This window comes from Bos indicus, chromosome 5 (assembly GCF_029378745.1).
Source record: "Bos indicus isolate NIAB-ARS_2022 breed Sahiwal x Tharparkar chromosome 5, NIAB-ARS_B.indTharparkar_mat_pri_1.0, whole genome shotgun sequence".
Lineage (NCBI taxonomy): Eukaryota > Metazoa > Chordata > Mammalia > Artiodactyla > Bovidae > Bos > Bos indicus.
The window spans coordinates 30,232,892-30,247,032 of record NC_091764.1 but is presented as its reverse complement, the minus strand read 5'-3'; the positions used below and the strand labels follow the sequence as shown (position 1 = coordinate 30,247,032).

General features: G+C 45.3%; 1 protein-coding gene across 5 annotated transcripts in view; it reads right to left on the bottom strand.

Annotated features, from left to right (window-relative positions):
* FMNL3 (formin like 3) overlaps positions 1-11,422 on the bottom strand; it is a 51,524-nt gene extending 40,102 nt beyond the window's left edge. For 4 of the 5 annotated variants that reach the window (XM_019960626.2, XM_019960627.2, XM_019960629.2 and 1 more), the window contains exon 1: positions 11,046-11,421. In XM_019960626.2, the coding sequence (XP_019816185.2) occupies positions 11,046-11,171 (126 nt within the window). In that variant the 5' untranslated portion in view covers positions 11,172-11,421. Of the gene's footprint in view, positions 1-11,045 lie in introns of all 5 variants that reach the window. The other variant, XM_019960628.2, reaches the window with a different exon arrangement.
* Between the last annotated feature and the right edge of the window lie 2,719 nt (positions 11,423-14,141).

The window sequence follows — 14,141 nt, the reverse complement described above, 5'->3', positions numbered from 1 at the left end:
TGACCCCAGTGGTGTCCTTTCTTCCTCCTGCTCTCTTCTTTTGGATCAGTGCAGAGAGACAGGAGCTTTCTTTTTTGCAGCAAAAGTTGAATCTTCCTCCCCTATTTTTATTCCTCCTTTTCCCTTAAAAGAGGAACAAATATGTGGATATGTGTAGCTTAAAAAATTAATCAACTCAAAAGCTTATAGAATAAAAAGGAATCACTGTTTGGTCCCCAACTCTATCCATCCCCCTCCACAGGTAACCACAGGAACCCACAACTTGGTATTGATTGTTCCAGGCCTTTTTTTCTATACATTTACATACAAACATGTTGCTTTATAAAGCATTATATGTAGTTTTCTTTTAATTCCCCTTTTAGACTATTATATTTACACACACACACATATCTTGGAGATTCCCATCAGCCACAACCATTTATTGAGGGCCTACCCAGTGCCAGGTATTGGGGTGGATAGTGATAAGCATACAGAAAGTCTCTACCCTCATGGAATCAACAGTGGGGAGACAGATAATAAACAATTAAACAAAGAATTTTAAAATAGAAAATGATACAAAAGAAGTTAATAGGATGCTAAGATAGAGAATAATAAGGAAGAGAGGCCTCTCTGAGAGGTGATATTATAAAAACTGAGCCCTGAAGCATAAACTAGATTGAACCATTTGAAAATCCAAGGACAAGACATTCCTGGAGAGGAAACAGCTTGTGCAAAGGCCCTGAGACAAGGAAGGAACTTGTCCTAACTCAAGGAAGGCTAACGTGGAGGCTAGCAATCAGGAGGGCGAGTAAGGTTAAAGAAGTCAGCAGGAGCCAAAATAATGCACTCTTAGGGGCCAAAGCCAGGAGTTTGCTGTTTTTTCCTTCAAGAAGGAAACCATTAAAAAGATTTCTCGGTAGGAAATGATGCTATTTGACTTGTAGTTTAAATTTGGCTGCTTTGTGGAAAATGGATGTGAGGATGGAGAAAGGGACAGTGGAAGAAATCGGGAGGCCAATTTGTTGGGTGTAATACAAGTCAGAGTTGATACTGGCTTGGACTGAGGCAGTAGAGATAGAATGTGTAGATCTGAGACATATTTTCGGAGATGGAACTGGCAGGGTAATAGAGTGGGTATGGAGAAAGCAGAAGGAAAAATGAAGGATAACTCCCTGTATTTGCCCAAAGTAACCAGATGAACGGTAAAGGAATAGATATGGACAGGAAATGGACAATCAGGTTTCTCCCAGATGTTTATTGTAAACAATGCTGTCCTGAGGATCTTTTCCATGCACCTTCATGCACATGCATAAACAATTCTGTAAGACAGCTTCCTAGATATGAGATGACCAAGTTAAAGGGCATGCACATATGAAACCAGTAGACCCTACAAAATACCTTCTAAAATGTCTGTACCAAATTACACTACCCCTAACGGTGTATTAATGTACTATTAGTGACAACCATGTCGTTGTGTTAGTCACTCAGTTGTGTCTGACTCTTTGCGACCCCATGAACTGTAGCCCACCAGGCTGTTCTGTCCATGGAATTCTCCAGGCAAGAATATAGAAGTGGGTAGCCATTCCTTTTTCTAGGGGATCTTCCCGACCCAGGGATCGAACCTGGGTCTCCTGTGTTGCAGGCAGATTCTTTACCATTTGAATCATCAGGGGAGCCCAATGACAACCACAGATGCTGTCAATCTTTAAATTTTGCCCTGATGATGAGTATATAAGTGTATCATCGAAATATTCATTTCTTTGATTTCTAATGAGATTAAAATTTCTTTAACTTTTAATTGTATAACTAACACATAAATATATTCTCCTTGTAAGAAATGTCAACATAATATATAAACCTAAATTCCCTTTGACTTTCCTGTTCTTCCTATTATGATTCCTTCCCTGCATTTCACAGGTATTCATTATTAGACTTATTTGTATTCTTCCAGAAAATTTTCTCTGTTCTTTAAAATCTATATGAGCATCTTTTAGAAGCTGTATTTCTATCAATCCTTTTAGCATGAACAAAAATATCTAAACAAAAATTTTTACTTAAGGCCTCTAAGTGACATTTAAGCTGAGACCTTCTCCAGGTTAGTTAACTCCTCTGAGTCCTGGTTTAATCACCTGTACAACAGACATAAAATAACTAACACATTTAATGAGATAATTCGTGTAAAAGTATGTGGCATATACCCAAAAAATGTTGAATTCTTTCCTTAAGCTATACGAGTTAAGTCTAGGCATTTGGTGGAGCAGAAACCGAGCCACTCCTATAAGGGTGAGATGGTAGACTCCACCCAGAAAAAACATTCTTAACACTGTCCTGAAAAAAAAAATTTTTTTTTCCATAATAAATAAAGCCCTCCAAAGATCTGAACTTTTCTTCACAAAATTTTGGTATGAAATATTCTGAGCAGTCAATAAAAGCAAAGGTCTTTTTTGTTTTTCTTGGCAAGGTAGAAAGCAAAAGGATTTACTCATAGAAGTAACTGCTAGAAACTGTATGTCAAAAATCCCCTTTAAGGCATGCCCAGGGAAGCCACAACCGCCTGGATTTCCCCAGAGACCTTAGGCCTGTGGGAGAGATCTGCAGATTGGGCAGGTAATACCTACAAACACAGGGAGATGACCTAACCTTAGGGCCTCACTGCAAGGATGCCCCTGGTTCCCCTGGCTTGTCAAAGTACATCCTGCCATCCCTACCTGGATGTTCCTGGAGGTTGAGGGTCTGGCTCAAAGGGGCAGACCTCACCACAAAGTATCCTTAGTCAAAGTTGATGTCCAGGGACCAGAATATCTCCCTCAGAATGGCAGTCAACCACGTTTCAACACGCTCTCTTTTTGGATCCACCAACAAAGGCATCCTTTTATCTGAACTGATAAACGACTCCTTTCCTCTTATAAAAATATTGAGTACTGTCTGTATGAAGGAGCTCCTACAGTGGCTTCTCCTCGTCTCCCTTCCTATTCCTCTAGGCTCAAAGCCAGGGGTTCCCTAGCAGACCCAAGAATGGGTTTAAAACCCTAAAGGGCTGTGTGCACGCCTAGAATTAGGAGTCACAAATTTAAGTGGATTTTCAAAAGGGTCCTTTACTCAAAAGATCCAGAAACACTGTTTAAAGAGCTCTTAAACATATTCCCAACCTAAAAGAACACTTCTCCTGGCTTGAGGAGCTAATGGGGTTAGTAAAGGTCAACAGTGAAATGTGTACTCCAAATTGCTCCTTGACAAGTTGTAGGATAGAACTCACAGTACAGAAGGAACCAGGGAATCCGCCCTTAAACCTATAGATAGAGGTAATAAAAAGATGGGAGGTCCAGCTCTTCCTTGAAGGTGTACCAGGAAATGGGAAAACCATGAGAAAAACGAAAAAACTGTTGCTCTGCCTTTACTTTTACTGCCCTTAAAGCTTCATCCCCAACTGGAACACAAAACAACGAGGTACAGATCAACAGAAGATAATTCTCAGCAGAAGTGCTATTAGCATTTTGGGTAGGATCATTCTTTATTGTGTGGGACTGACCCAAACACTGTGGGATGTTTAATATTCCTAGTCGTTGGGCACTAAATGTCAAAAGCCACCCCCATCTCCCCTAGTCAGTGTGATACCAAAACATCCTCACTTACCAAAAACTCCCCCTGGGACAATACCTCCCCCATCTGAAAACCACATTAAGAGGCGGTATACAGTGGGTAATGTATATGCCACAGACATTTAACTGTAGAACCTTTACAGATTACACAGTATTTTCACTATGTTGTCTACTTTAAACATCTTCAAAACCTCGTAAAGTAGGTATAATCATTTCATAAAGATGAGACTTGAATCAGAAAAGTTATAGACTTTGCCAATGGTCATCAGTTGGGGGAAGAAAACAGGCTATCAAGCTGGATCAGAACCCAAGTTTCCTGATTCCAAAACTGGTGCTTTTTCTTTCAAAATAACATGTTTTTAAGGCTTCATGGGAAATACTGGGAGGATCTAGGGGCTGGCTTCCCAGCTCCCTGCAAGGAAGCTGGCAAAAACTGAGAGGAAACTAACTCTGCTCTAAACTGTAGATAGTTTGTAAAACTAGATAACCATCTCTGAAAGTACCCAAACACCAGGCTCAGGCCCTGCTCTTCCTTAGAGAGGGGCTGAGCAATCAGAGGAGGGCTGTGACACTCTAGTCTAGATCTGAGTGGAAATGAGCGAGCACGGGAGGAGGAAAGTGCATCACTTCCTCCTTCGTGTTTTCAGGGCTGACCATCAGCCCAGCCAGCCCTGGGAATAACCTGGGAGAAGGGGAGAAGGTGGTACAAGGAGGGAACAAGGAAAGAGATGAGGACAAGAACTGAACCTTCATGGGAATTCAACAGCCTAAATCCTTCCTCTACTTGCAAAACTAGTCACATAAATAATTCTGCTCTCCCCCTGTGGTTCTGAATATTACTTAGAACACCCTTCAAGTACCTCAAAGCACTTTATAAACTGAGAAGAATATGCATATTAGTAAAGGGAGTGGGGAAAACTGTTTCCCCAAAACCTATCCAGGTCCTCCTCTACCTAACACACAAACTCCCAACCCACAATTTTGTTGTGAAGTGATGAAGACAGAAAGCATAAGAGAGTCTGGGAAGAGGATTCAGAAAGATGAAAACAGAAGAAGTATAGAGGAGGGTGGGAGGCGAAGACAACCAGAGTATCTCAAAGACAAGAGGCGGCCTGATACCTTTACATCTTTCCTGGGGGACGCATTCTCCCGTGCAAGGAAAACAAGATATAAAAATGTGGCTCTGCTGAGGGAGGCAAAGACAGACTGGAGATGGGAACTCGGGAATTCTAGCTGCCTAGTTCATCTCTATTCTGGAACCTTCTTCTTCGTGGATGACAACCTTAATACCCTACGTTTCCATACGGTGCTATTCAGAGAGGGGACTCTCAAGTACGCGGCAAGAAGCAGAGGGTGGGGGCTGTGTGGAGACAGCACCCTCTCTTATCTTCAAAGAAAAAGATCCTTCCTCTTCTCTGAAGAGCATTTCCGAACTGGAATGAACCCCCAGCCTTTCCCTGGCACTGCTTCAACTCAGCTCCGACTTGGGAGAAACATTTCCCCGGAATGGAGGTGAGCAGCCTGGCTGACCAGATCACACGCTGGCTTCAGGCGGCCAGGGCTGCTGTCCCCTGGGCCTTCTGCACTCGGCTCCGGGGCAGATTCTTCGGTTTCGACCACAGAACTGGGGCCCTGGCTCCGTCCAGCCTTCCCAGGCAACCCCAGGGGCAGGGGAGGATCTGTGGTCTCATTTCCTCTCCACCTTGGCTTCTTTTTTCACTTCACTGAAGATTAGCTATTTCCACCACAGCCGGTTCCTGCTCTCACCAGTGCAGCAGTTGTTTCCCCACAGACGCAGCCATGAAGCGCTGGTGCGGCTGCCACCTGGACCGCCCCCGCTGCAGCCACAGATCCCAGAGGTCCTGAGCTAAAGGGCTTTCTCATCCCAGATAAAAAAGCAGGGAGAAGAAATTAAGGGGCAAGAAGCAATTCTAAGAACTCCCCAGCGGATATACTAGTACCCATTTTATCGTTATTTTAATCTTACATTATCGTTATATACGCTCTTTCATACACGCAAAATATTTTATAATGAAAAAGTATAGAAAGTGTATACATTTTTTTCTACAGAAATATGTATATATAATAAAATCCCCAACAGAGAACTAAGAACACATATAAAAGATGGCCAAAACACTTATGAGGAAATGTTCAAAGAAATGCAAATTAGAACAAGCTACTACTAATACTACAAGATACTACAAGATACTGGCTAATTAAATTGGCAAAAGTATTTAAAGTTAAACTATTCAGTCATGATTAGCTTATCAAGAAAGCAGACACATGGTCAGTGGAAAAGCCAACTGGTACAACCTTTTCAGAAGGCATATTTCTCAAAGGCCTTTGATCCAGTAATTTCTCTTCCAGCAATTTATCCCAAGGAAATAGAGATGCACACAAATATTTATGCACAGAAAATTCATCACAGTGTTAATTATAGTAACAAAAAGGAGAGAGAGAGGAAATATAAGGCATTAATAAAATACTATATTATGGAATATTCTGCAGATATGAAATCACGATACTGAAGAATAAACAAATGAAAAAATGCTTAAAATAGTCAAATTAAAAATCAATTTACAAAACAATATGCACAGTATGACTAATTGTTAAAATATAAGTACATCAAAATGTTAAAAGTAAATGGAGAGATTATAGGTGATTTTAATTCTCTTATTTATATTTTTTATGTATTTTATACTTTACAAACTTTTTACTTCTAAATTTGCTTAAAAAGTGTTTTATTTTCATAATCTGGAGAAAAGAAGCTATTCTCAACCCTCCTCCCTCCCTTTAAAGACACTCACATGCATTAATCTCTTTTTTAAAAAAAACATTTGGAACATATTTAGGACCTGAAAAACATTATTTCCTACAATCTGGCAAGATCAATTTTGGGTTTCTATCCCAAAGAAAACTCTACTGAAAATGTACACCAAGATATTCATCACAACACTGTTCATGCCGGCAAACAGAAGCAAACAAATGTCCAACAATAGGAGGAGAGTTAACAATAGTACATTCACTTGATGGACCATTGTGCAAGCATTTAAAAATGTTTACAGTGACTAGCCTGGGAAAACTACTGAAATAACAAAAGCGAAAAAAAAAAAAAGCCATATTGGATAAATATGTATGTATACACACACACACTACTATCACAACATTGTATTGATACAAAACTCTACACAGAGAAACAAATATGAAAACTTTTAGAACACATGTCTCCATTTGCTAAAGGAATGGAGAAAATCTGGACTTTTTCCTTTAATCTAAATTATAAATTGCCCAAACATTTTTTTTTAGAGAATGAGTATTACTTTAAGAAAAAAAAGAAAAAAAGGTTGAATCTCCTTACGAGCAATGAAACATCCTCAAATCACAAGGAGTCTACTGCATCAGTTCCATCCCTCTCCCACCCAGCCCTACACCTCCCCAGTCTAAAGCAGGGTCACATGGAAAAGTCTAGGAATTAGGCTCCTCTCTGTGGCCTAGGGTCTTCTAAATGGGGTCTCTTAACAAGGGGGTTCCTCTGGCCAGAGCTGCTGTCAAGAGCCTTTTCCCTCCCCCAAGTTCTATCCCAGCCTGAACTAATTCACCACAATCCCCAAGGCTGGGAAAAACATTTCCACCATGGCGATTTGGAACTTGATATTTAGTCCAAGTTTTTTCCAGCCCCTTTCTATGTCAAAGGAGGCCTCTCAAAGTCTCTTGACAACTAGCACCCAGGCCAGTTTAGCTCCCACATCAATGCTACACTTCTAGCAAAACCCCAAGTCATCAGTCATCACCAGGGAAATGTGAAAGGAGGGGCCATGGCAGGGACAGGCTGTCACACAGCCCCTCCCTCGTGCCCTGAGAGCCTCCTCTTGCGGAATACCCAGGGCTTTTTCTGGCATCAGAACCTTTAGACTTCATCTCAAATCTGTAATAAGCTAGCAAATAGAAAAATCAGGGTGCAAACAAGAAAAGCTATCCTTTCAAGACCATTAAAGCTCGCTGTCTCCCCTCTCTACGCCAGCACTGGCCAGCATACTAGCTTCTGAGCAACTAAGATTGGGTAGTAATCCAGCCAGGACCAAAACACAGAAGGGGGCCTTACCAGACCAGAGATCGGCTCTCATCCTGGTGTTAATAAAGAGGAGCTCCAATAACTGCCCATCCTAAACTCTCAGTTCTCAACAGAATAGGCGCTGCTGTCAAGACATGGGGTAAGGGAGGATCCCAAGGAAACAGTGTAACATACATAGCAGCTTCACAGCTTTTTAATATGAGGGCACATCTAGAAAATAAAACTGTTTGTACTGTACACAGAATAAATGGTGGAAGCTGATCCAGCCAGAGGGGATCCATCCGGGATGTCAGCTGCCCCCAGAGCAAAGAAGGGCAGCATCTCAGCATACCAGGAGGAAAGCCCCAGGGGAGGACACTGGACTGGGGCAGCACTCTTGGGAATAATGTCCTGCACAAATCACCTCATGGCTTCAGACCGGAGTTCTCCAACCTCAGCTGACAGATTGTGGGTCAGATCACGTGTCTGCACCAAAAAGCAGGGAGCCTGTGGTCTTGACTCAGCAGTGATACAACTTCCCCAGCCAGGGTGTTTTTCAGGGGGGGGTTTCCATAGATATATTGGGACTGGGGACGCCCTCCATGTGACAGCAGCAGCATATCCTGGGACTGGCTGTACATAATGGGGTAACTGGTTTCATCAGATTTCTGAACTGAAAATACTTTTCTGGGAATACAAGTGCTCTCAGATCTGAGTCATAGCTGAGAGTTACACATTTAAAAACTACCATTTACTGAGCATATAGTAGATGCCAGACTATGCTAACTAAGGACTTCACTTCTAGTTTTGTTAAATTCACACAATAACCTCATGTGGGAAATACTATTACTATCTTCATTTATAAGAGGAACCTGGGACTTACAGAGATTAAGTAACCTGCTGGAGGTCAAATACTTTTCTAACTGGAGACTGTGAGGAGCCATATATGAGCCCATTTTGACTTGAAAATGCATATGCTTAACCAGGACACCAGCGCATCACCTCAGCAAAACCAACAAATAACTTTTTCATAAACCACGTCAATCACAGTGAGGCTGACAATCTGGGAAAGAAAATGGTGAAAAAGGAGCAACCTGTCACACAATCAAAAAAAGAAACAAATCTATATTGAGAACCAGGTGCTAAGCACTTTATATACATACTTCACTTAATTCTCAAAATCCCACCAGCATGGGAATCATTTGCCCCATTGTACAGATGAAAAAAATCTAGGCTCAGAGAGGTTAAGACAATTGCTAAGTCAGAGCCCCTGCCTTTTCTACTTTACTAAGCTTATCCTCGCTGTTAGGATATACACCTGAGCCTGTTCCAGGGTCAAACAGCTAATAGCCAATGGAGTTCCCAAAGGATAGTGGAAAGGGCATGTTTTAGGAACAGAGGAAAAAGGGATCTTTAAGAGCCCCCGAGAAGAACTGAAATCTCCAAGAAAGCATGATTTCCATGTGTTGGAAAAATGAGGTAAAATTCCCTCTTTTCTTAAGACAACTAGCCCCGGGCCTGCCCTGTCCCAGCTCCCCATCAGCAGTAGAAAGATCAAAACAAAAGCAACAAGGAAACAAATCAAAACTTTATACAGAAAAGAAGGCTTGTGAGTGGGTGGTCAGGTCTCTGGCTTGACCTGGGCTTGCTGGCTAGTAATCAGGATACCTTGTACATTTTGTGAATATTAAGCCATTAACCTGCCAACTAAACAAACGTGTCAACCAAACCCCCAAGAGGACATGACCAACTCTGGTTTTGAGCTCTCACAACAACCAGCCTGGTAGCCCCTACCTAAGGCAGCCCCCAATCAGTCCACCTTTGAACAGCCCTTTCTCTCCAGTTCTGTAGCTACCTCATGCCACTGGGGGGTTTTCACACCCTTAGTGGAGTGCAGATTCCCTCCTACTCTTTTCCCCAACAGTTGAGCTCTTGTTCTCAAGGGCACCAAATCCCAGGCTCTCCTCCTCAGCCTCTGAGATGGCCTCAGCACATTAGTAATCACTGACTCACCCCATCCCCCTGAAGAGGCTAGGGGAAATGCAGAGGGCCACAGGATGTGTGGCTCAGATCCCTCAGGCCCTTCACAGAGCTGATGGGCAAGAGAGGTGCCAGCTTCCCTTTGGAACTCCGTGGACCCTCTCTGATCCCGCTACGGTGCCAATGGGCTGATGTCAGGCTCTGCACCATTGGAGAGGCCAGGATCTCTAGACAGCTTCACTGATGCCAACAGATCTAATCTGCCTATTCCAAAGCAGATGAAATCCAATAAGGCTGCTAAGTCCACAACTTATCCCTCCTCACAGGCAAAGGCAAAGTCAGCCTTTCTGGCCACAGTAACAATAAAGGCAGCATTGGCACTGCCTCTAACAGAGTTCTTGGAGCAACTGGGAACTATTTCCCCAAGTTTCTCTAAGATTTACCTCTGTTAGCAAATGTTCCATCACCTAGTTCACTTTCTCCAAAATATCATTTTTAGCTCCAACATATTCTCTGTCTCCATCTCAGTGATATCAATCAGATCCTCTGGTTCCAGACAGCCACTAACATCAATGTCCAATCTCCACATCAAAGGAGGGTCCCAAAGTCAGCCCTAAAACCTCACTCATACAGATCACTTAGGAACCTACAGAAAGACTAAAAAGAAGCACAGGCACAAAACAAAAACCAACCACTAGGGCTTAACATAAAAAGGGGGGTTGTGGGGGAGGCAGGATGGTTTGTGTATTGTTTCAATTGGAAAAATACACTAGTGAAATGGTTTATCCACATGTTCAGCCCTTTTAGGCAAACCCACTGTAACTTTGCAGGATGCCTGCAGGCCGTTCTGAAAATAAGTAGAATGGCATCACTCTTTATTCCACCCCCTTCACGAGCTGCCAGCCCCTCTCCATTCCCCCTCCTCTCCCCTAAACATCTGGTCTGGGCTGGGAGTAGGACCCACTCCCTGGAAAGCCTCCATGTTAACACGAGAGGCGGTCTCCCCAGTCAGAGAACCCGGACTGAGGCTGAGGAATGGGCCGGCCCAGAGCTTCTGAATTCCCCCTCTCCCGCCAAAGATTTAGAAATGAGAATCCCAGGGATCTGGGGAGACTGTCAAGGAAGTGGGGAGAAGTGCGAAGGGCGGCAGAAGGGGGAGAGAAGAGGAAGAACTCTGGATACTGGGGCGGTCCCGGGTTAGGGACCCCTCCTCCTAAGTGTCTAGAGGTAGAGGCTTCGCTTGGGAGGTCCCCGACGGGGCTGCTCAGCGCCTGGAAAGGCGCTGGGGGTCGAGGGCCATTGGGGATCCTGACTGAAGGGGTGGGCCGGACCGAGGAATCCGGGCAAAGTCCCCCCCGGGGCGCTGAGATCGGGGCTTGAGCGGGGGTGGGGGTGGGGGGGCGGTAGGAGGGGGAAGGGACAGGATCGGCTCTCACCAGCACCAAGGCGAACCTCTCTTCCAGCTCACAGGGCTCCGGCATCGGCATCTTGCCAGGCGGCGGCAGGAGCGAGACAGAGGAGGGCTCGCCCGGGCCCCCCTCGGCGCTCTCCAGGTTGCCCATCGCGGCGGGGCCCCCTTGGGGGCCTCAGCCCCCCCACCTCCACGCCCGGGGCTCCTGGGCACGGCCGCTCGGACCCAGCTCTTCCCTCAGTGCCAGCTACCCCGGTCCCTACTCCTCCGCCGGGTCGGGGGCTCCTCGGGGTCCGACAGGAGGCGGTGCAGCGGACAGCTGCACCGCAGCGACAGGCACCGCGGCCACGGCTCTCGCTCACACCCGCCGCCTAGCCGATCTCAGCGCGCCGCCCCGGCGCTGCCCCTCCCCGCCCCCCGCGCTCTTTCCCTCCCCCCAACACTTCGCTTCCTCCCACCCACTCCGGGCCAGGACTCTTGCTTCCCCCCCGAGCGCCGACTGCAGCCGCGCGCCGCGCGCCCCATTCATGCAGACCCCGCCTCTCGCCCACGGGCCTCCCTGGCGCCCCGCCCCGCCCCGCCCCCGCCTGCGTCCGATTGACTGCAGCAACTGCCAATCACAGCGCCTCCTGCCCACTCTTTCTCCGACTCCCTCCCGGCGGCCTCGCGCCTGGCACTTGGCGCGCCCTGGCGGCCCTGGTGCGTATCTAATCACCGCAGTTGCTGAGGGCGTGAGGTGTGTCGGCTTGGGCGCGGAAAGCGGCCGTTTTCCACAACAGCTCATAATATACACAAATAAGTAAGGTATAGTGCACATTGTGAAAAAAATAACTACAAGAGAAGTAGAAACAAGTAGGATGCTCAGAAGTGGGAGAGAGACCACATCTGTTAAAGAGTCAAGATGAGGGAGATCATATTTGGGCCATTCAGGGATAGGGAAATACCGTAACTGACAGGTGAAAAGGCAGTTGAGAGGACCTTACCAACGTTCAGAGGTTGATCTGATTGGATGTGAAAATGGAGAGGCAGGACAATGCTGTTCTGGCCGAGGTCTGCTGGGTGGGTCATCATTTATGTGATGGACATCTGTTGTTTCTGCCAGCCGAGCCTATATCCCTCTTCAAGTGATAGCACCCCATTTGGGAACTTAACGTTCTGCTGTTCTGAGTCTATGTAGAGCGGAATTTCACGCCTGTGCCAGAAGGTCCCCATGACCCAGGCTTTTTCTTGCTCTACCTTTAGGACTGTTGTAGGGATTGACACTTGACCCGGAATATAAAACTCATTTCTAAGGCTTTCACTGGAATCATCAGGAAAGAGGCACTCTCTTCCCAGAGTGGGAAGGCTGCTGGATTGTGAGAATGTAAATCTGGAGCTGCTGGTGGCCATCATGCCATCACCATAAGATCTCAAGCCTGTTTGAGAATGAAGTCAGTGCAAAGGAAAGCAAAACTAAGAAGGAGTTCTAATAACATGCTGAGAACCTGACTCCAGCCATGTCTGAAGTTATCACCTTGACTTTTCATTCATTTGTTCAACAAGTATTTACTGAAAAGTTCATTATATGTCAGATACTATTTGGGGCATTGAAGACATATGTGTAAACCGAAAAAGGCATACAGGGAATTCCCTGATGGTCCACTGCCAGGGGCCAGGGTTCGATCCCTGGTCAGAGAACTGGGATCCTGCAAGCTATGTGGTATGACACCCGCCACCCCCACCCCCACCCCCCCACCCCCACCCCCGCAAAAAAAGAAAGAAGCATACATCTCGCTCTCCTTGCTCTTCTGGGTAGGAAAAAAGGTGGACAATAAACTAAATAAAATGTACAGGTGTTAGTGATCAGTGTTAACAAAAATAAAATCAAGGGACTACTCTGATGGTCCAGTGGTTAAGATTCCACTCTGCCAATGCAGAGGGCGAGGGTTTGATCCCTGGTCAGGGAACAACTAAGATTTCATGTCTCTTGGCACTGCCAAAATTAAAAAAAAAAAAAAATGAAATGGAATAGAGATGAGTTCAGTTCAGTTCAGTTCAGTCACTCAGTCGTGTCAGACTCTCTGTGACCCCATGAATTGCAGCACACCAGGCCTTCCTGTCCATCACCAACTCCCAGAGTTCACTCAGACTCACATCCATCGAGTCAGTGATGCCATCCAGCCATCTCATCCTCTGTCGTCCCCTTCTCCTCCTGCCCCCAATCCCTCCCAGCATCAGAGTCTTTTCCAATGAGTCAACTCTTCACATGAGGTGGCCAAAGTACTGGAGTTTCAGCTTCAGCATCATTCCTTCCAAAGAACACCCAGGGCTGATCTCCTTCAGAACGGACTGGTTGGATCTCCTTGCAGTCCAAGGGACTCTCAAGAGTCTTCTCCAACACCACAGTTCAAAAGCATCAATTCTTCGGCACTCAGCTTTCTTCACAGTCCAACTCTCCCATCCATACATGACCACTGGAAAAACCATAGCCTTGACTAGACGGACCTTTGTAATTTTAAATAGGATGATCAGAGCAGACCTCACTATTAAGGTGAGGTCTTGGATACAAAGCTGAGGGAAGTGAAGAATTGAGTCATGGGACTATCTGGGGGAAGAATGATCCAGAGGAAATGTCAAGTACATGCTATACTTGATGTGTTAGAGGAATAGGAAGGAGGTCAATGTGACTGGAATGCGATGAGCAAAGGAAAGAGTAGTAAAAGATGAGATCAGGGCTTCCCTGGTGCCTCAGTGGTAAAGAATCCACCTGCAAATCAGGAGACTCAGGTTCGATCCCTGGTCCGGGAAGATCCCACATTCCATGGAGCAACCAAGCCTGTGCACCATATCTACTAAGCTAGTGCTCTAGATCCAGGGAACTGCAACTACTGAAGCTCAAACACTCTAGAGCCTTTGCTCCAAAACAAGAGTCGCCTCTGCTCACCACAACTAGAGAAAAGCCTACGAAGGAACGAAGACCCAGCACAGCCAAAAATAAATAAATTAATTTAATTATTTTTTTTAAAAAGATAAGGTCAAAAAGGTAACCAGAAGCCATATGGTGCAGGATAGTGTAGACTGTTGCAAGGACTTTGGTTTTTCTTTAACTAAGATAGTAGCCATTGGAAGATTTTGAGCAGAA